The 20,861-nt window shown below is 37.1% G+C and overlaps 1 protein-coding gene across 9 annotated transcripts in view; it reads left to right on the top strand.

Moving 5' to 3' along the window:
- Positions 1-20,861, top strand: part of ADGRL2 (adhesion G protein-coupled receptor L2) — a 171,029-nt gene that overhangs the window by 123,140 nt on the left and 27,028 nt on the right. For 4 of the 9 annotated variants that reach the window (XM_031554868.1, XM_019618690.2, XM_031554861.1 and 1 more), the window contains 9 exons: positions 2,060-2,074; positions 3,008-3,808; positions 12,206-12,502; positions 13,028-13,131; positions 13,949-14,134; positions 15,205-15,243; positions 18,145-18,328; positions 20,244-20,366; positions 20,622-20,827. In XM_031554868.1, the coding sequence (XP_031410728.1) occupies positions 2,060-2,074; positions 3,008-3,808; positions 12,206-12,502; positions 13,028-13,131; positions 13,949-14,134; positions 15,205-15,243; positions 18,145-18,328; positions 20,244-20,366; positions 20,622-20,827 (1,955 nt within the window). The remainder of the gene's footprint in view (positions 1-2,059; positions 2,075-3,007; positions 3,809-12,205; positions 12,503-13,027; positions 13,132-13,948; positions 14,135-15,204; positions 15,244-18,144; positions 18,329-20,243; positions 20,367-20,621; positions 20,828-20,861) is intronic. The other 5 variants (XM_031554863.1, XM_031554866.1, XM_031554867.1 and 2 more) reach the window with 2 other exon arrangements.

The following is a 20,861-nucleotide window of genomic DNA, read 5'->3' as shown; positions in this document are numbered from 1 at the left end:
TAATGAAAAGCTTACTTTTTTGCATCTCGTAATGTAGAACTGTTCAGCAGTGTTTTTCTAATCCTCTTTAGCTGAAAAAAAAATCTATTGAAATACTCAGTTGGATCTCCAACAAAACTAAAATTCTAGACAAATTTGATAGGCATTGCTTTGTCTTAAAATAAGAGTGCTATTGATTATATTACAAAGAAATTGATAGTATCATACTTGACATTTCTCTCAGTTCTGCTTTGCAGTGTATGTTGACACTGACTGAGTAACAGAAGTCTGCCCTTTCATTAAGAAGTACATCAAAAGTACCATTTTGTACATCTGTGCATTTTTATTTTACGCCTTTGTTGGACTCAAGAATTCAATAGAAAATGTTTTAAAAGTGCTTTATATTCTCTCTGTCTGTATTGATTGGTCTTTGCAGCATTTATTTATTTCAGTAAGCCCATCTGTCCCTGAAAACTGTACAGCTGTACACCAATGCACTCTGAGAAGATGTGCCAGTAACGATTTTAGTTATCCCTATCTTTTTCACACTGTCCTATTACTAATTCTAAGTAGGTATCAGTATTGCTCTTTGGCAAGGAATAAGCTCATACATGAAAATTCACAAACAGAATCATCTGTAAGTCATTAACACTGAATGTGAAACTCAGAAACTTGCCTAAGAATGCATCTTCTGTTTACTGAAGAATTAGAAAATGCAGAAAAACAGTTGCTACCTAAAGATGCACAAATGAACAAAGGCTAGGAAAACTACTGCTCAGTTTGACAATATTAGCCGCCTTCCCCTCCCCTCACAGAGTTTTGGAATTGTTCCCCAAAGGAACACTAGACCAGCTCAGTCAATATCATTCTCCCAAAATAACCATATTTGATTTTGTTAAATGAAACTGAAAATCCAAAACTTCATATGGGACATACAAATGCATTTTTCAGGTTAATACCATAATACTGAAAATGTAATAACTGTGCAAATAGTTTTGATACACTTCCTTGGTATCAGCAGTTATTGTTACACAGATTGGTGCATCTGTCATTTTTCAGGTCATTTTATGAAACTAAGAGAACATATTTCAAAGGCTACTGAGTATGTGAAATAGATTTTATTGCAAATAATTATTGGAAAGCTATTTACTATCTGGACTTCAGCTATAAGTCTTCCTGTAATAAGTTCCATAAAACTTCCTTGGGGAGAAATTGCTATAGTAATATAACTTTGTTAATTGGGTTTGATTTATATTTTCCATGTGTGGTGGTGGAATGGATATTTGTTTCAAACACTTAGTATGACTGTCCTTGCATACTAGCTTGCTGTTTCTGGCTTAATCGATGATGCTGGAGAATATCTGAATGAGCTAAATGTTAATTTTTTTCTTCTCTTCTTGCTTACTGTGCTTTTGCTTCCTTTTTCTAGATGTTTTTGCTTATTCCTTCTAGTGTGATTTTGCAGTTATAGATAAAGAAGTGGCAAAAGTTCTCAAGATTACATACAGGCAAACAAATAAAATGGGGCTAAGCAGAGCTAAAGGATGCAAGCTGCTTTCTTTATAAGAAGTAAAAGCTGAAGGAATATGGGGGGGAAATTCAATAAGCACGCATACATACCTATATAATTCATATACTGTGTTTTGGATTTATAGTTATCTAATTCATATAGTATGTATATGTGCACTAGCGCATATATGATATATTAATGTGTCACTCTTAAAAGTCAACTTGATAGCATTATGCTTTGAGTTTGAGAAGAAGAGTATATCTAGCATGCATTAGTAAAGTCATTCATTATTTATTCAGGTTCACTAAGTGAAACAACATGCCAACATATCTGTATTGCCTCCTTAATCTACTAAAATGATTGATCCATGTTCACTTATGTAACCATAGAATCTCTCTCCTGCTAGGTTTTCCTGTTGTCTGTTTCTCTTTATCCAATATAGTGCAGTTCTTATTCTCCCTATATTTAGCGTCTGTTACTAATTTAATCTTTAGATTAATAGTCAATTTATGTTAATCTTCTTTCTTTTTTCCTTGCACTTTTTTATTTTTCTTCCGATGCTTAAAATAGAAGTGGAGCAAAAAGGTAAATAACGTATACAGTCCAAACCCCAGCTCCTTGTTATGTGCCTTATGGATGTTAACCTCTTCCCTTCCCCTCCCCACAACACTCTTATATTATGATAATCAGCAGGATCTCATAAGTACACCTCATAAAGAAGTCGACTGTTTGCAATAAAGTGACTTGGCTGCTTAAAGTAGGTGGCGGGGTATAGTGTCTGAAATACTTGGGCTGGAGGGAAGACTCCCTTGCTTTTTTCTCTCCCTTTCTCTTTGTCTTTCTATCCCTCTATTTCTCTCACCCTTGGGTAAATTCTTGTTAATAAAGTGTCATCTTGCCTGGCTTCCAGAACCCTCTCCATAGCATGCCATGGTTACAGGGTTTCCTGGTCTGTTTCATTCATTGCTTTGGTTGTGCTTTGTTTTATCTGCTCCTAATTGCTTTCTCTATATACCTGATGATTTGTTTTGTTCCTTTATTTTTAATCGAGGCACCTCCTTTTTCAGCCTCACCACTTCTTAAAGTTCTAAACAAGTCGATGTGATTTTTTTTGGACTGAAATGACCTAGCACACAACTGCACACCAGTTAAAAGCTCTGGAACATTAATGTGTACTCACTAAAAGTCTAAGATGAAAATGCAAGAGTAGCTCTACATTTTCAGCTGTCTGTGTATGCCATTGAGCCTTGGTCTGTACTAGTGAAAGCTGTTCCCATCCACTTTCCATACTGGTACAGCAAGAACATGGTAACTTTAAGAAAAGTGGATGATAACGGGTGATAATTGCATTAATTATAACATACGGTATTATCTAGTGCCAATTAAATTGATTTTTTTTCTTCCTGACACAGTCATTATGATTTACCTACTTTTTTCTTTTATTTTTTTCTTTTTTTTGATTATGAGACAGTTTTAATTTGACATAATTCTTGTCTTACTTCTCTCTGTGACTGTTAGTTTTTGTTTGCCCGGGAACGTTGAAAGCAATTGTGGACTCACCGTATTTATATGAAGCTGAACAAAAAGCAGGTGCTTGGTGCAAAGATCCTCTTCAGGCTGCAGATAAAATATACTTCATGCCATGGACTCCGTATCGCACTGATACTTTGATAGAATATGCTTCTTTGGAGGACTTCCAAAATGGACGCCAGCAGACAACGTATAAACTCCCAAATCGAGTGGATGGTACTGGATTTGTAGTATATGATGGCGCTGTATTTTTTAACAAGGAAAGAACTAGGAACATAGTAAAATTTGACTTAAGGACTAGAATTAAGAGTGGAGAGGCCATAATCAATTATGCTAATTACCATGATACTTCCCCATACCGATGGGGAGGAAAGACTGACATTGACTTGGCAGTTGATGAAAATGGCTTATGGGTAATTTATGCTACGGAGCAGAACAACGGGATGATAGTAATTAGCCAGCTGAACCCCTACACACTACGTTTTGAAGCAACATGGGAGACGACCTACGACAAACGGGCAGCATCCAATGCATTTATGATATGTGGTGTCTTGTATGTTGTCCGGTCAGTGTATCAGGACAATGAGAGTGAGACAGGCAGGAACGCCATCGATTACATCTATAACACCAGGTTGAGCAGAGGAGAGCACGTGGATATTCCTTTCCCTAACCAGTACCAGTACATCGCTGCAGTGGATTACAACCCCAGAGACAACCAGCTCTATGTGTGGAATAACAACTTCATTCTCCGATATTCTTTGGAATTTGGCCCACCTGATCCTGCCCAAGGTAAGAGTTTGATTTTTCTGACTTTTTTTTTTCTTATTGTGCATCGATTCAGACAACTATTTCAGATCTCTTTAGTCTTAGACTTAGCTTTTAGCAGAAATGCAAAGAGGATTGGTCTCTGCACAGCTGAGCAGTACAGTGTTATATTGGTGCAAGGAAAATTTACAGTACTTGTAAAGAGAGAGAATGATTTCATTTAATTTTTTTTGGTCTTTTTTTTTTTTTTTGTGTAAAATCGTTTAGCTTTTCTATGTTTTAGAATTATTTACTTTATACCATTAGTTTGACTTTCTGTAAATAAAATAAGTTTGAGTTCATTCACACTGAGCTAAAAGCCTATTCCCATTGGTTCTGTTACCTACCTTCTGAATTGATTACACCACATGTGCAAACCTTTTAACTTCTTGGTGCCAGCAGCTGAAGAGCGATGTTTATTGGGAAGACCCAGAGGATATGTATGGGGTTAATGTGCAATAGCAAGCATAAATACTTTTCTGGAGACCTATTTTCATGGTTACTAATGTTAGTTTAGGCAAGATTATCCAACGTCTTTTTTGCTGATTTCTCAATAAGTTCATTATAGCTGCAGCTCCACTGGATTTAGAACAGTTATCTAAAAAGAAGACACTAACTCCTAAAAGAACGAGGAAAAATGGAGATCTTTAGGTCTCAGCTATTTTTAAGAATGACATGAAAAGGCATAGCCACAAATAAACACCTATGGGAGAGAATATCAAAACAAATGGTCTGGAGCAGCAGAAGGTGTATGTATCAAAGGACAAGATGTTGATAAGCATGAATGCACAGCAGAATAAACCATGTAGTGGAGCACCTCTCCCATAGAGACAGGTTGAGAGAGCCAGGATTGTTCAGCCTGGAGAGAAGAAGCCTCTGAGGAGACCTTCTCACGGCTTTTCAGTACTAAAAGAGGCTTACTAGAAAGCTGGAGATGGAGTCTTTATTGGGGAGTGTAGTAAGAAGATAAGGGGAAATGGCTTTGAACTAAAAGAGAGAACATTAGATATGTTGAGGCTGGTGAGGCAGTGGAACAGGTTGCCAAGAGTAGCTGTGGATGCCCCATCACTGGAGGTGTTCAAGGCCAGGCTGGATGGGGTCCTGTGCAGTCCAATCTAGTGGGAGGTTTCACTGCCCGTGGCAAAGGGTTTGGAACCAGCCTTTGAGGTTACTTCCAACTCAAACCATTTTATGATTCTGTATCAACATATATTTAAATTTTTCTAGATGTAATACTTAAGAATACTTAAGAAGCAGCAGAACAAGGAAGTTTAGAACTAATGCATTAGTAATCTCCAGAGCCACATGAAAGCATTCCCAGTCTGTCTCCCTAGACCTCCCCATGTATGATACTAGGGTCAGGCCAGTTCCAGTGCCTAGCTCTAAGCTCTAGCATATGGCAGCTGTTCAGAAGGCCCTGCACCCCATTTCATTACAGAGGTTGGTGGCTGCTCTTAACAGAGACATACCCACCTATCTTATTAGAAAACTTTCATTTTCATATGTTCTCAGGCATGTCACTTTTCATTCAGTTTAACTCAGATGAAGTTGTAGTTTAAGTTCTCAAAAGCCTTACAATTAAGAGAAGAAAATGGAGGCACAGGCTCTGCTGTAAATAAAGTGGTAGAAGCTAATCTTTAAATCATTGCATTAAGGGAAAAAGTGTTAAGGAAGAACAGGGAGAGAGAAAAAGGCTTTGTACGATCCTTTCTTTGTGTTAGTAAACACCCAGTGTGTCCAGTGAAACATTTCATGATGTTTTTATTATGAGTCTCTAACATAAGATAAAGTACACATCTCAGCCGCATCCCATCTAATATCAAAAAGACACTTGTGCATCCACTAGCACCCCCTCACGTCCTGGGGTTTCCATGAGAAGAGGCTGACATGCAAGTCAGAGGGAGAAACACTTTATTGCAACTAGACCTAGATGAGAAGGGGCCCAGGGCACTCTGCGGGGTGCTTGCCTCTCTTCTAAGCTTTTTACCCGTTCATCCATGAAGATACAAAAGGAGTATTTTTTGTGAGTGAATTGTGAGGTTTTGTTTTAAATGCATTAAGACATCAGTAAATACATTTTGACTGTGACCTTTTAAAATATAGAAGCTATTTGAATATGTAATACATGTATTCACAAAAGATTTTTTCCTCCTATATAAAGCCAATAAACAGTGTTTTATTTCTATATGGATCTGAATGCGGCAGATCTAAGAATATGTTTCAGTTCATTTCCTCTTTTGCCTAAGCCAGTTGCCTTTAGTTAAAGACTACTAAATTAAAGGAAAAATTATCTTGCTTGTCCTTCAGATGTAGTACTATAAAATGAAGATATTCCAGTTTATAACTCTCTATTTTACTTGTATTATATTCTCAGTTTCTCTTTCTTTCAGCACAATATCTATATAAATTGGAGATCAGTTCTTCTATTGTTACAGAGCTTAAAGATCTATATGTGTAATATATAGATCATAGAATCATTAGGGTTGGAAAAGATCTCTAAGATCGATATTGAAGTCCAGCCATCAATCCATCCTCCCTACACCCACTAACCATGTCCCTAAGAAACCATTCCTACATGTTTCTTGAACTAGCCACCTTCCTGAGCAGCCTGTGCCAATGTGTGACCACTATTTCTGAGAAGAAGCTTTTCCTCTTATCCGACCTGAACCTCCCTTGATGCAACTTGAGGCCACTGCTTGTAATCCTATTGCTAGTTACCTTGGAGAAGAGACTAACCCCTACCTCATTATAACCTTCTTTCAAGCAGATGTAGAGAGCAATAAGGTCTCCCTTGGGCCTCCTCTTCTTCAGACTAAACAAGCACAGTTCCCTCCACTGCTCCTCATAAGACTTGTTCTCCAGACCCGTCAACAGCTTTGGTTCTCTTCTTCAGTGCCTCAGTATATTTCTGATAGTGAAGGGCCCAAAACTGAACAAAGTATTTGAGGTGCGGCCTTAGATCAGATTTTCAGTACATTTGACAAAGGATGTGTAAAGGGCATTTCTGTGTTTCTTTTGTGTGCGTGTGTTTTGGTTGACTTAGATTTCTTAATCATCCACTCAAAGACATAGGTGTTAGGATAAGATTCTTTAAGTCACCTAGTAGGAGAACCTTCTTTTTGTGTCTTTTGCAATGGTACTTTAATACCAAGTACTTAATGGTGTCACAAGGTCAGTGGCTCAAAATTGGAAGTCATGGTCTTTTCTGTTTGAGTGGTTAACTTGGGGCCATTGTAGAAAAGTCAGCAATCTGTGTTCCTTCTGTTGCTGTGGGAGCAATAATGATACAGACACTGATTCGTTTTTTCTGTCTGTCTTGGCTATCAGTTTTTGCCTGCACCTGAACTTCCTACTATCAAGCGCTTCAAAAACAACAATCTTTGTCCTTCATAAAAGACAAATTTATCACATTTGAGTCACATTTTGAACTGCAAGATTTGTGTTTGCTCCCAGGGCCAAAATTGTGAGACTCACACGTGACTCAAAACCTGCCTTTTTTCTTTATATTATTTCTTTAATTTTTAAATCTGCCTATTGAAATCACAGAAATACCTCTTTAATTAACCTAATGATGACTTTAACTTCGCTGCAGACCTGTAGCATTTTTTTCCTCCTGTAACTGTGCATGTCTCATATCCTTATTTTCGTAATCCTCAGGAAGACTTCTGATTTCTAAAACCACAGCTGCTGCAGCCAAGTTACCATCTTACCCTGGAAACTGGGTCTGCTGCCCTTAGAACTCTCCCCTTAACCTCAGTCTCTGTATGTTGTTTTTTTTTCCTCTCTCCTCGTGGAAATTGGAATACATAGATGTAGAAATGGCTTTCGGAGCTACAGCTGACAAGTACCACTCAGATACTGCACAAGAGCATATTTTCTAAGGTTAAGTGTAAAACTTGTATTTAAAAGTCAAAACCTTAACTCAGAAATAATTCAGAAGTATATCAGGACCTGCAGAGAAGCAACTATAAAAAAGTCAGAACGTATTTTTTATATTTCTGTAAATTTAGTATGTATGTTCCTGTACATGATTTCTAAAGGAGACATCCAAAGATCAAAAAAATCCTAGCTGGAATAGGATTTTTAAAAGAAATTTTAAGTTAAAAGATTAAGAAGATTGAAGGGAATTTTCCCCTTAAAAAGTGAATATTACATTGTAAGGTTTCCTTGGTAACAAAAAGAAGATAAATCCTTTTGTTCTGTTTTAGTGCGTTAGGGAGAGATTTCATCTACACTCATCCCAATTTACGCAGACTGTGCAAACTGTTCAAACTGGGGTTGTCTCCCCTTTTGTACCATGATACCCATCATTAAGTTTTATTGGATCACTGCAGGAAAATAAGGATGTTGTGAGTGTTGATGGAACAGAAACTTGTCAGCTGCTATCACCGAGGGCTTGAAGTGACAGTAAGCAAGTGCAAATAAATCTTTATAGCACCAAGAATCTATGACGAAGTCATGCAGCAAATTATTAAGTAAATTAGATCTTTGCTATTTTAGTGAATCTGCTACGCTAGATTGATTAAAAAGAGGCTGTACAAGTAAAGATAACTTAATGGGGACCAGATAACACATTTCTCAATCATAGGCATTTTGCTAATTTTGTAGTGTATTTATTATAATTTTCAGGGTATACATTTATAAATGCCCATGTAAACATTTCACTTTCAACTAAATGGGATTTTGCAGCATCTGTAGAGTACTGGCCAGCATAATAGCTGGAGCGTATAGGTAATTAAGTAAGTCTTAGTGACTTCCCTGGTATTCACTGAAGTGTAAAAGCAGGCACATCACAGTAATAAGCAGAAAGCAGGAAAATCTGGGTTTGCACAAGTGTCTGATCCCTGTTGCTTTACACAGTGGCCCAGTGTATGATGCCTTTTGAAAATGAAGGTGTAGAATTAGGTTTTTGAATGTTAAAATATATTGAAATTTCTGGCCTGTAAAAACATATGTTTAAATGAAAAATCCATGCAGCCAATCTAGAAAATGATCTAAGTCGCAGAGATGAAAATGGAACTATTAGTGTTTTCAGAAATGATTAATCCTCTGGGCATCCCAGATCAATTTTAAATGGGTGGGTATGGTTGTGTTTTGAGGTTTTGGTTTGTTTGTTTTAATGTAGTTAATATTTACTTACAGTAGAAACCTGTTGGCAAAGAATACAAAATTGAAGAAAAAATGTCTCTAAATCTATTCTTCACTGTCAGTTGGGGAAACAAAGTTACTATTCCCCCGCTGTCCTAAGCAATTGTGTTATGTTTTTTTTATAGACATCACACTGTTAAACAGGTGTTAAGTTTTACTCAAGTGATGTCTTAATTTTTAGAAACACAGTACATAAATAGCTCTTTAAATCAACTGTTAGGAACGGCATGAAACAAATGTAAGTTAATTATTCTCAAAAAGTCTCTGAATTTACTTCTTGCTGATCTTATTTTTTTGTATCATACAAAGACTCTTCAGCTGATAATGTGACCTGCCTATAATTAAAAAAAAAAAAGGAAGAAGGGAGAAAAAGGTTTGTTTCACCCTGGCACATCAATCATAAAATCATAGAGTGGCTTAGGTTGCAAGAGACCTCAAGGTTCATCAAGTTTCAAGCCTTCCTCTACAGGCTGCCAGCCACCAGATCAAGTGCTAGATCAGGTTGCTCAGGGCCCCCTCCATACTGGCCTTGAACACCTCATAGGACAGGGCAGTCACAACTTGCTGCAACTTGTTCCAGCAATTATGGTCAAGAAGTCGCATGGCATTTTATAAAGAATCTTCAGCCTTCTACAGACTTTCCCCAGCTGCTCAGAATGGTAGGTCAGTGACCCATACAAGAAGTTTGTTCTTCCTTTTACTTGCAGCTTGTAAATCATTAGTATCATTATCTTGTATATGTAAGTGCTCTGCAGGTGCCTGGGAGCCTGTGGGTACCATCACCCTGGGCTTCAAGCATGGGACACGTCAGATGATGGAAGCCATCATGTGTCTTCTTGCAGCTCAGGACAATGACCTGTCAGGTTAAGTTCCCCAACAGGTCATTAGAAACAAAATGATCCACCTTCTGAAATCTGGATATATTCCTAATGATGTGTTTCTGTTTTTTCAGCCTTCTCCTTCCTAGGCTTCCACACTGTCCTGAAATTTCTTGGTACATTCTTAAATATACCGACTTCTTACTTTTCTTATTTAAAGCAAGAGAAAATATCTTAGAAACTGTTTCTTTTCCATTTTTTTGAGAGAGATGGTTTGGAGTCTTTTTCCTAAAAAAAGAGATTACAAATACATTTCAAAAGTATGTATCACTGCTAAGATGTGCAGGTCATTTTTTAATCATAGGTGATATGCTTAAGAATTGATTTCAGTGTGTAGCATTAAGTTGCGTAAAAACAGCAGAATATTATAGCTGATGGTACAGCACAAAGTATGTTCTGAAAATTGTCACTTCACTACTTAACTTTAGAGAATAATTTTGAATTCTTACTGTGATGTTTTGCTCCTGGAACAAAGCTGTGCTAAACATTACAGGTTTGAACAGTAACTGCAATAATGCTAACACATTTAAGTGATTAAATACATACTAGCACAATGTGTTAGGGAACAGATAGAAATAATGGGTTGTCCCTTGCATCATCCTGTGTCTCCTGCAGCTTCCCATTCCTTAGGACCTGATTCAGCAGGCGTTGCCTGACACTGCTGCAAGTGATTGCAAATGCTTTTGACAAATGTTAATTGGGAAAGGCTGGATGCGTTGTAATCAAAATAAAATTACAGCAGTTTCACAAGATGTCAGGCAAACACTTGCAGAGCAGATTCAGAGATTTCAGTAGGTTTCATAGTAACTGGCTGGGCCACAAATACAGCACAATTACACAGACTGTCTTCAGACAGCTGGGAATTGGGCTGAACAGAAGACAGCCGTTGAAGAAGTTTGTCATTTGTGAGTAAGAAAGGGATAAAAAACACTTCTCTTTATATGGTCTTTAAAAATAGATGTCAGTGTTCAAAATCTATACTGTAAATTCATATGAAATTTAAAAGATTCCTTCCAACCCAAGGCATTCTATGATTCTATGATAGTTGAGTCTCCTAAAATATTATAAATGAAATATGGTTTAAATATCTTCCAAACAAGTGAAAGTTAATCTTATTCAAAATGCAAACTTAAAAAAAAAAATAAATTTGCTGACAGAAAGTTTAGTAGAACTTCTTTTGATTTTGCTAGTGAACTTATTTAGAGAACATGATAAAAACATAATTGTCCATACCTCAGAGGTCAGGGGCCCAGCTGCAACAGAATCCAGCCACAACAAAAAAGTCACCTTCATCAGTTAAGTTAATCCTAAAATTAGTTTCATTTATTTCTGTATTGGTTAGGATATAAAAAATAGTTGATTTGAGGATATTTAATCTCAGAACAAGGATTTGTGGTCTTACATGCCTGTAAAGCACTGTGAACACTAATGAAAATTTGGAAATAATTGTGACTGCTTCAGTTACATTACTTGCATTGTTTCAGCTGTTGCTCCATATACATTTCAAGGTGATGAACAGAAATTACGGACTGTTATCTTCACAAGCATTAAGGAGTGCTGTCTCTGCAAAGCCTCACAAAATGAGCCAGGCCCACTGCTCCTCCCAGCCCCAGCAGTGCCAGGGAGTGAGCAGTTCTGTGTTTTGGTCAGAAATGATTTGGCCCAAACCTATCCTCAAGTGGCATGAAAAACTGCACTGGGTGCTTGCCACTGGCTTTGCATGAGACATGGCTTCATACTGCTTTATCAACAAAGGATGTTAGAGCCTGCAATGTTGAAACACCAGAACACATCCGTGCTATGCGTTTGTTCTGCTTGAAGCTAATCAGGCATGCTGCAGCTCTTTCAAGCAGAATGACTGCCGGGTAGGAAGATGTAATCGGAATTATTTCCCTGGAAGGTGTGTAGTGGGTGACTTGAAGTTTTTGGGTCTGTTTTTAAAATGTTCCTGTTAGTTACAGCCCACTACCTTTGTTTTTTAAAGCTGAACTGTACTGTTTATGGCTCTATCTGTTGAGTTCTTCCTTCTGTGGAAGCAACTAAGTAATCTTTATTTGCTCTGAGCATGTTTGTTTTGTACTGATAACTCCCTAGGACTGCCTTTCTGCCTTTAGAAATGTAACTACCAATTTTTTTTATGGAAGAGAGTGTTTAGAGAATGTGCTGAAACTTCATGCTGGTATGAGTTGGGAGGAAAAAAAATTCTTAAGCACTCAGGATAGCAATAACAAAAGAGTAATGTTAAGGTTAAAAAAAAAGGAGACACCAGAGAATCCATTAAAACTACACAAATAACTTTTTAAAAAATAATTCTGAAATCATTCACTTTTTTATTACTCTTATTTTCTCTGTGCAGTGCCTACTACAGCAGTGACAATAACTTCTTCAGCAGAGCTATACAAAACCACAGCGTCAACCACTAGCACTACATCACAGAAAGGTCCTGTAAGCACAACATTAGCTGGAGGAACAAAGGAAGGAAGCAGAGGACCCAAGCCACCGCCACCCATTTCTACAACCAAAATTCCCCCTGTGACGAGTTTTTTCCCTTTGCCAGAAAGATTCTGTGAACCGACTGAGGCCAGGGGGATTAGCTGGCCTCAGACACAAAGAGGAATGATGGTTGAACGGCCTTGCCCCAAAGGAACACGAGGTATTGCCTTTAAAAATATATCATGATTCCAAGCAGACGTTTCAAAGGCACTGTGCTGCTCTCTCATTGTGATTTTTCTTAAATCTCAGCCTGTCTGTCATACGATTTTTCTTATTACTTGGAGAATGCAGTATCTACAGGCAATGGTCAAGTTCTACTCTACAAACTGCGTTTGAGTGTAGATTCAGAATTACTTTGCATGTATGCTTTGAGGTCTTTACTTGAGGACTATTATGAAATACACTTACAGCTGCCTTTCTCATTATGAGCTCCTCTTTGGATGAGCTCCAGGAAAAATCAAGGGCTTTTTGTTTGTTTGCAGAAACCGTCTGGTACTTTTCGTTTGACTTTTTTATTGCAGTTTATCATCTACCTTATTTCCTTACGTTTTTGTCAATTATTGTCAACTGCTTATACTAGTGGCATTCAGAATTTAACACTGCTAAGGAGCACATTGTCGCTGATTTCCTGAATGCATGCAGAAAAATGGTTTCAATTTCACTATATTTTTCCCATCTGTTGTAGGAACTGCCTCGTATCTTTGTGTGGTTTTAACGGGAACATGGAACCCCAAAGGCCCTGATCTTAGCAACTGCACCTCACACTGGGTAAATCAGCTGGCTCAAAAGGTTGGTTGAAACCTTTTAATCTGGTGTTCACTCGTTATTAAAGATTTTAACTGCAAGCATTAATAATTGAGTTTGTTGAAGCTGTCTTGAGTACTCTGTGTTCTTTTGAAAAGGAGTTGCATGTACTTTGTATGTAAAGCGTTTACCAAAAGTGTGGCTCCTAAATCTATTAAGGCACGCTCTTGTGCTCAGTTATTGAGTGGAGTCTGTACTTACATGTTTTCATAGCATTTTAAAGCAAAATAGCTCTTCTAATGTTTTTGCTTAATAAATAAAATATTATAAATCACACACCAAAAAGTCTGGTATGCAACTAGGTTTATTGGCTCAGGGAGAATTTTACTTGAATAAATAGATTTTTGTACATGTGCATTAATAACAGTATGATTAGAGCACAGAGCCACTTTGTGTTTTCCTTCCCTACTGAGATTTACTAAGTTTATGAAAACTGGATAATTTGTTGTCAGTACCAGGCTACTTGACTTTCAAATGCCTCAAGCACTGGTGTGAACAAATAGATTTCTTACTGTCTGATAATGGCAGAAAAATAAAAGTGAGGATGAACAGAAGATCTAGCCCAAAAGTCCCAGTCTGATTTCTGGTTTTGATGACTGTTAAGAACTGCTTTTGTGTGTCACGGATCTAAGAACCTTTAATCTTCTGAGATAAAGAGAATGTTATTGGTCTCAATTAGTTGCAGATTTCAATGTATGTGCAAATGGTTATTTCACCACAACAAAGGTACGTGGGGAAATGGAATTAGGAGCCGCAAGCAGAACAAGGGACCCTGCTGAGATAATATAAATTGTCATTTCAGATCAGAAGTGGAGAAAATGCTGCTAGTCTGGCCAATGAACTGGCTAAACACACCAAAGGACCAGTCTTCGCTGGCGATGTTAGCTCATCAGTGAGGCTGATGGAGCAGCTTGTGGACATTTTGGATGCTCAGCTGCAGGAACTGCGACCCAGTGAAAAAGATTCTGCTGGAAGGAGTTATAACAAGGTACACACCTATGTTCACCTCCACTTGCTGGGATAACCATTGCCCTTGATTTTTTTTATCCTTTCAGAAATACTAATCTATACTTTGTTCCTGCGTGTATATAATTCTGCAGTAAACATGTAAAACAACAGTAGATACACAGCGGAAAGTTGCAGTTACCTTCTTTTTAGGGCATAAGATAAAATTAACAATAGAGTAAAATTCACTGATTCTCAAAGATAGCTGTGTGTCCTTTATTAAAATCTTGTATGTATTATAATTAATGTTGGCAAATGGCTACTAGCTTACAGAAATCCTCAACCAAAGCAGTATTTTTATTCAATGAACATTTTAACCCTGAGCAATCAGTGGGATTCAGCATGGTTGCACGGTTTTCCTTTAATCTGAATTGCTGCAAAATAATAGCATTTTCGTAGACATTTTAAGATGCCAGCATCACTTACAGTTGATCATATCTCCTAGGATGATCTAAACCATAAAGCATAAAGACATAGGGTTTTTGTTGTTGTTGTTTTGGTTTGTTTTTTTTTTCTTTTCTGGAATAGTATTGAGAGAAACATTTCAGAGAAAAATTATGTTGTAGTGTTTTAGGTACAAATCACAAAAGCGTTACCGTTCCAGTTTTTCTCAGAAGAAATGCTATATTTCACGGCCTCTTCCTTTCTTCAGCTCAGTCAACAAACTACAAACAAAACATTTTTCAGCCTGTTTTAAAGAGAGCTCCATGTACTCTTCTGTTGTCTGGGCAATAGTTTTATTTACAATCTCTAGCTACACTTAGAAGAGTTTTCCCTTGGACAGATAAGGTATATACACAAGGATTTCCTCCTTTGACCTTTTCACACAAATCCCACTGCTGGGACAAAGATCTCTGGGCACCTTCATAACGGTTGGGAAAAAGGTTTCCTGTTTGATGTTTTTCTGTAGTCACTGCTGAACAAAAACTGAATTAACGTCCAAACTCTTTACAGTTCAAATTACGGATTTGAAACACCAGACTAAATTTTGGGTATTTCTGAAGCTTTCCAGAATGTGTCTAACTTCTGATTTTCTTTTCTCTTACTAAAAAGCTCCAAAAACGAGAGAAGACATGCAGGGCTTACCTTAAGGTATCTCTCATGTGCTGTCACCCTGCTTTCTCCCTGCTTCAGCAACCTGCCACGCTTTATCATCTTGCTGCATGATCCTATGTATTTCAGTCTTTGATAAATGTGTATTGTGCCCCATATCAACTGTACAAATGTTGGCTTTGCACAGGTATAACACTCAGAAGAAAAAAATAAAAATCAAAGTTTATACCTCTCTAACCTCAACTTGTTCCAAAGCAGAAATAGTTACCTGAATTGGAAGTAACATCTCTCTCATAATGTGACTTTGGGCAGAGGAAAAAGCTGGGAAATGAACAGAAGTGACTTCAGCTTGATAGCGTTTTATATCAAAGACTGCTTAGAATTAATTTGCTTGCATGAAAAGTGTACATTATATAGCCTGCTTTGTTCTTTGTGTATTCTTATACCTAGTAGAATTACTCCATCTTACAGTTTTAAGAGTTGTTACAAAGGCCAGTTTCAGTGATTTCAGGATAAAATATAAAGACAAACTTTTCTCTAGCTTTACTAGTAAAATATGTATCATGTGTCCCATTAGCCAGGCTATATGGAAGGCACATAACACACTGCTATCTGATTTTCTGTTTCTTTCATGTCTGGTAGAATGGTTGCCCATAGTGGCCATCCCCTGCTCTGTGATACAATGCCAGTAATTCTACTTCACACCTGTGATAAGGAAAAAAAAAATGTCCTAGAATAGATTGTGTCTGTGCTTCTGAAAGATTTTATTGCACGTTTTTTCAAAGTTTCTTTTAAAATATGGTTTTTACTTGTACCTTCTGTGATAAAATGTAAGAACAATTTTTAAAAAGAACTTTGAAATACTTTGCAACATAATAAAATAATTCGAACTCTTAATGGAGGGACACTTCTCTGTACTGGACAGTCTGTTTTTTATCCTTCTGCTTAGAAAACGGGATAAGAGATGTCCAGTTACAGCAAAAATTTGACAAAAAGAGACAAGGATCTGGAGAGAAGTGCACTTCTTAAATAATAAATGTAATAGGTTTTTATCAGAAAGTAATTTTGAATAGGAAAAGGAAACCCAGCAGACATTGAGCAGACTGAATTTTCATACTTTGTTTTCCATAATAAACATTAACATGAGTAGAGCAATAATTGGCTTACTTGGACAGCTGTGTCAGAGGGGCCTTGTGGTTGTTCCACCTCCCTGCTTGTCTTTGTCTGAGGGAAGAGAGTGCCTCAGAAGTATTATTGGACAGGTGATCATTTACCACAGGAAAAATGCAGAGCTAGCTTGTCCCATAATAAATAAAAATGGTTCATATTAATGAATGCATACCATCAGCACTGTATAGAGATACATAAGAAACCATAGCACAACCTTAATTTTCGACTGGTGTCATTTTCTGTAAGTCTCAGATGGGCTTCTCTGCTTAGATAAGACTAATAACCCTCTTGAAATTACAAATCAAAAGCTGACTTACACTATGCAAATGAAGCAAGTTCCCACTTTGTGACAGAGGATTCATTTGTACCTCAGATTAGAGGCTCCAATCTGTATTTCTTGGTGACTAATGAATCTGGCCTCTGCAGACCAATTTCTGTTCCACTCTAGTTAATGGCTGCAGCAGTATCAGTGTGAGCGTTTTGACTATTCTGTCTCCCGTTAGAGAAAGAAAAAAGGCTTTAACGTCACTTCGAAGTATCTTCCACCTGCCAGGAAGGTCGTGGTGGTTCACAACACAGACAGAAAGAGGATATTAAAATGGATTAGGCTAATTAATCTTGCTCTGACAATAGCCTTGACCAACTTTTCCTATTCTGATTTGCACAATGCGGTATTCCAGACCAACATCTTCCTGTTTGTATACTACGTTCTGTTTCCATTCCTGATGCTTTTATATTGATCAAACAAATCATATATAGGCTTAATGACACATTATGAGTAGGTAAATGGGACAGAGTAAACAGGGTGTTTCAGCAATGCATGGCGTACTCAGTGCACAGCAAACTCAATGCACAGCTACATTATGCATTAATGTAAGTGCCTGCCTTCAATTGATTAACTGATTACTGTGATTGATTGGATTATTTTGTAAAAATAATGTAATCATGTCTCTGAATTCGTCTTCTTCCTTATTTACTGTTACTTTATATGCAGCTTAATGAACCTTAAAACATAATGATAGAGTCGTTACATGAAGGACTTAAAATGGCAGCTTCATTCAGCTTTTCAGTTTTGCCTTCACTGATAACAGGGACAGTCAGTGGACATCTTGTTTGCTCTATTGATTTCCTTTTTTAACTGACCTTTGTGCAGGAATGGGAGTTAGTAATCTTTTTAAGTATCTATGAACAGGTACAGGAACAGGAGGGGGAGTGAGAGTGGCCCAGGCTAATTTATGTCCACTGAGTCAGCTTCATTTCATGCCTCCTGTAATAAAGAAGGCAGTTTGTCATAGACAAGTAGTTTATAGCACAGTGGCTGCATGAGTTGTGCTAAGTTTCCAGAAGAGTATTATTGCCATTTTAGCCTAAGCTGCAGAATGCCAATTTTGGCATTAGTATTTTTAAATAGAATTTATATATTTTGACATTAACTTTAAGATGAAAGCTTCAGGCAAAATTTCTGGCATTTATTTTTACATTTTTTCAGCACATTAATATGACTGTCTTTATATCTGATACGAGACAAGTCAAATCTGCATGTTTAACACTTAGAGACCACACAATGCTAGTGGCTAACTGCACTTCTATTAATGCTAATCCAGCAAGGGAGTGGAAAATATTTTTATGTTGAAATAGTTTTCTAGTGCCATTAAATCACAGTAAATCATTCTGACAGTTAAGTATTATAATTGTCACCAGATAATGCTGGAAATTTTCCCCAGTTGCCTCAGGCAATCGGACCTAATGATAGTTTTCTAATGAATGCAGGCAATTGTTGACACAGTGGACAACCTGCTCAGGCCTGAAGCTCTGGAGTCCTGGAAAGACATGAATTCTTCAGAACAAGCCCATGCAGCCACAATGCTACTTGATACATTAGAAGAAGGGGCTTTTGTCTTGGCTGATAATCTCTTAGAACCAACCAGAGTCTCAATGCCCACAGAAAATATCGGTAAGTGAATTTCTTTTCGAGTACTAATTAAAGTGCTGTGAATTGCTTTTACACAAAAAACAAGAACAATTATTCTTTGAAAACTGAGCTGTACAACATTTGGTAGAAAGCTGCACTTTACCTGCCTTTGTAGGAAAGGAGTTATTCCTAAGTAGAGGTGAAATGCTTTTGTTTAGTTCTGCAAAATTAGCATTCTTCTTCAGTATCCTCAATACAGTGTAGAATAGAAAGTACTTGATGTTGTGAAGTTGATTTACCACTGAAAAATCATTAGCAGAGCCTATGGATATGAAGAATGCTTAAATGGCAAAGTATGGATTTTTTGAGGTAACTGTTTTCTGTAGGGCTGTGGAAATGCTTTTCTATTTTATATAATCTGTTCTTAATGAATTTAAATTACTTTTTACAATGCACTCTGCCAGTTAAATATTTTAGGCACTCAGAACATAGGCAAAATGTTTATATTAAACATGACTGCCTTCAGGTAAAACTGTGTTCAGTGGACTACATCTCCCATAATGCAGAATAGCTATGCTCCAGAGACTACAAAACAGTTGAAGATAGTTGGAGCATAATTTAGAATTTAAGTGGTGACAGAGAAATGAAAGGATTTGGTATTAGAGATGTGCAAATATTGGTACAGGGGATGTGTTAAAGCAAAAATAATTGCTATGCATAAAATTAAAATTCCTTCATCTTATTACAAAAGATGAATGTAGTTTCAGGAAGCTGAAAGTATTCTAATTTAAGAGGTACTGAAATGGAGACTTGGAGTAGACTGCAGAAATTAGACTTTTCACATTTCAGTATCTGCATATTAACTGTGTAAGATGTTTCTATCTAAGCTTATATTTAAGAAGGAAGATACTCGGAAAGGACTGGGAGGTGTTACAGCTTATTATAGGAAGCGATGTTCAGACAGTCTACTGAGCTCCATGGGACAGTGTGTACACACTAAGTGAGATGTCTGGCTATACGTAAAGGTGCATTTGTCTTAGAAATGAAATACATCATAGTTGGAAAAATGTTATTTGCTTTTTTCCCTGCCAAGTCCAAGTATATTTTCTTATACAAGTGAGAGGAAATAAACAGCAGTTAATTTTGACTGCATTCGCAGACAATATTCTGCAATTCTACCTATAAACCTTCAGAAGCAACTTTGATAACAGGCTGTAACACATACATTGTGATAGTTAAACCAGTTTAATGTACCACTGATATTTGATACCAAGTTGACCACTCCAGTTTAGATGGTTTTACATATCCAAGGGAATCCAGCCTTTAATGTTAATCCCATGAAAGCTCCCCAGTATGCAGTGTGATATAAAATTAAAACTGACTGGCTGAGTGATAACTTAAGTTTTCAGTTTAAACACTATTTCAACATTACTATTTTTTTATCAGTCATTCTACAGAATTAGATATAGAGGAGGGAAAAGCAAAATGGTATGAATATTGTTTAGCTAAATACACAGCGTAAGTGTACTTAGGCATTTATTTGCTGACTTTTAAAACCTCTTTAAATCAATACTTGGAGTTCTAAATCTGCTGGCTGTGGTCACTACATGGACATTAGGAGCTTCAAAATTAATGTTTCTCTGCAATACGTATGTTTGCAGTATTTTTAAATGGACTTTTTAGGCACACATTAAAGCAAGGTTTGATATCATGTTTTCACTATTAAAGTGCTGTCATTCTCTTTAAACTTTAATTAAACCTAGTGCACACTACTAAAGTAACTGCATAATTGAAACATTGCAGTGCAGATCTCTTTTGATGGCAAATGAGACCAGCAGTGTGATAAAACTAAATATTGATTGGGGAAAACCAATTGTCATCTGGCATATTGTAATCTGGCCAAAAGATGCTTTCTACATCCTCCTTTTTAACACTTTTTTTTTCCCTTTCTGCTTAGTTTTGGATGTTGCAGTGCTCATTACTGAGGGCCAGGTGCAAGACTTGAAATTTCCTCAGGGCAGTAAAGGAGGCAACTCAATTCAGCTCTCTGCAAGCACTGTGAAACAGAACAGCAGAAATGGTGAGTCCTGAGCACATAGCATCAAAACTCCATTAAATTCAATACATTACCTCCCCCAGTTAAAAAAATGAAAAAACACAACAAAACTGTTCTGTGTCTTTTTCTTGAATACAATAGATACCTAGGCATTTTTCTTCAAATTTATAGCCTGAAAATGCCTCTGTGTTTTCTGATATTTTCCATTCACTACAGTACAGACTACAGCTTTCCTACATGTTTCTGTGGCACAATTATGGGATTTCTTTTCTTTTGTAGGGCTAGCAAAGCTGGTTTTCATCATTTACAAAAGTCTGGGGCGTTTTCTTAGCACGGAAAATGCAACCATAAAGCTGGGCAGTGATTTTGCTGGTCGGAACAGTACAATTGCAGTCAACTCCCACGTCATTGCAGCCTCTATCAACAAGGAGTCTAGCCGAGTGTACCTGACTGATCCTGTGTATTTTACTCTGGAACACATTGATGTGAGTTATGCTAATGAATTAATGGGAGGGTCAT

The sequence above is a fragment of the Meleagris gallopavo genome, chromosome 10 (assembly GCF_000146605.3).
Source record: "Meleagris gallopavo isolate NT-WF06-2002-E0010 breed Aviagen turkey brand Nicholas breeding stock chromosome 10, Turkey_5.1, whole genome shotgun sequence".
Taxonomy (NCBI): Eukaryota; Metazoa; Chordata; class Aves; order Galliformes; family Phasianidae; genus Meleagris; species Meleagris gallopavo.
The sequence above is the reverse complement of the archived record's forward strand: the minus strand, read 5'-3'. Positions and strand labels throughout refer to the sequence as shown.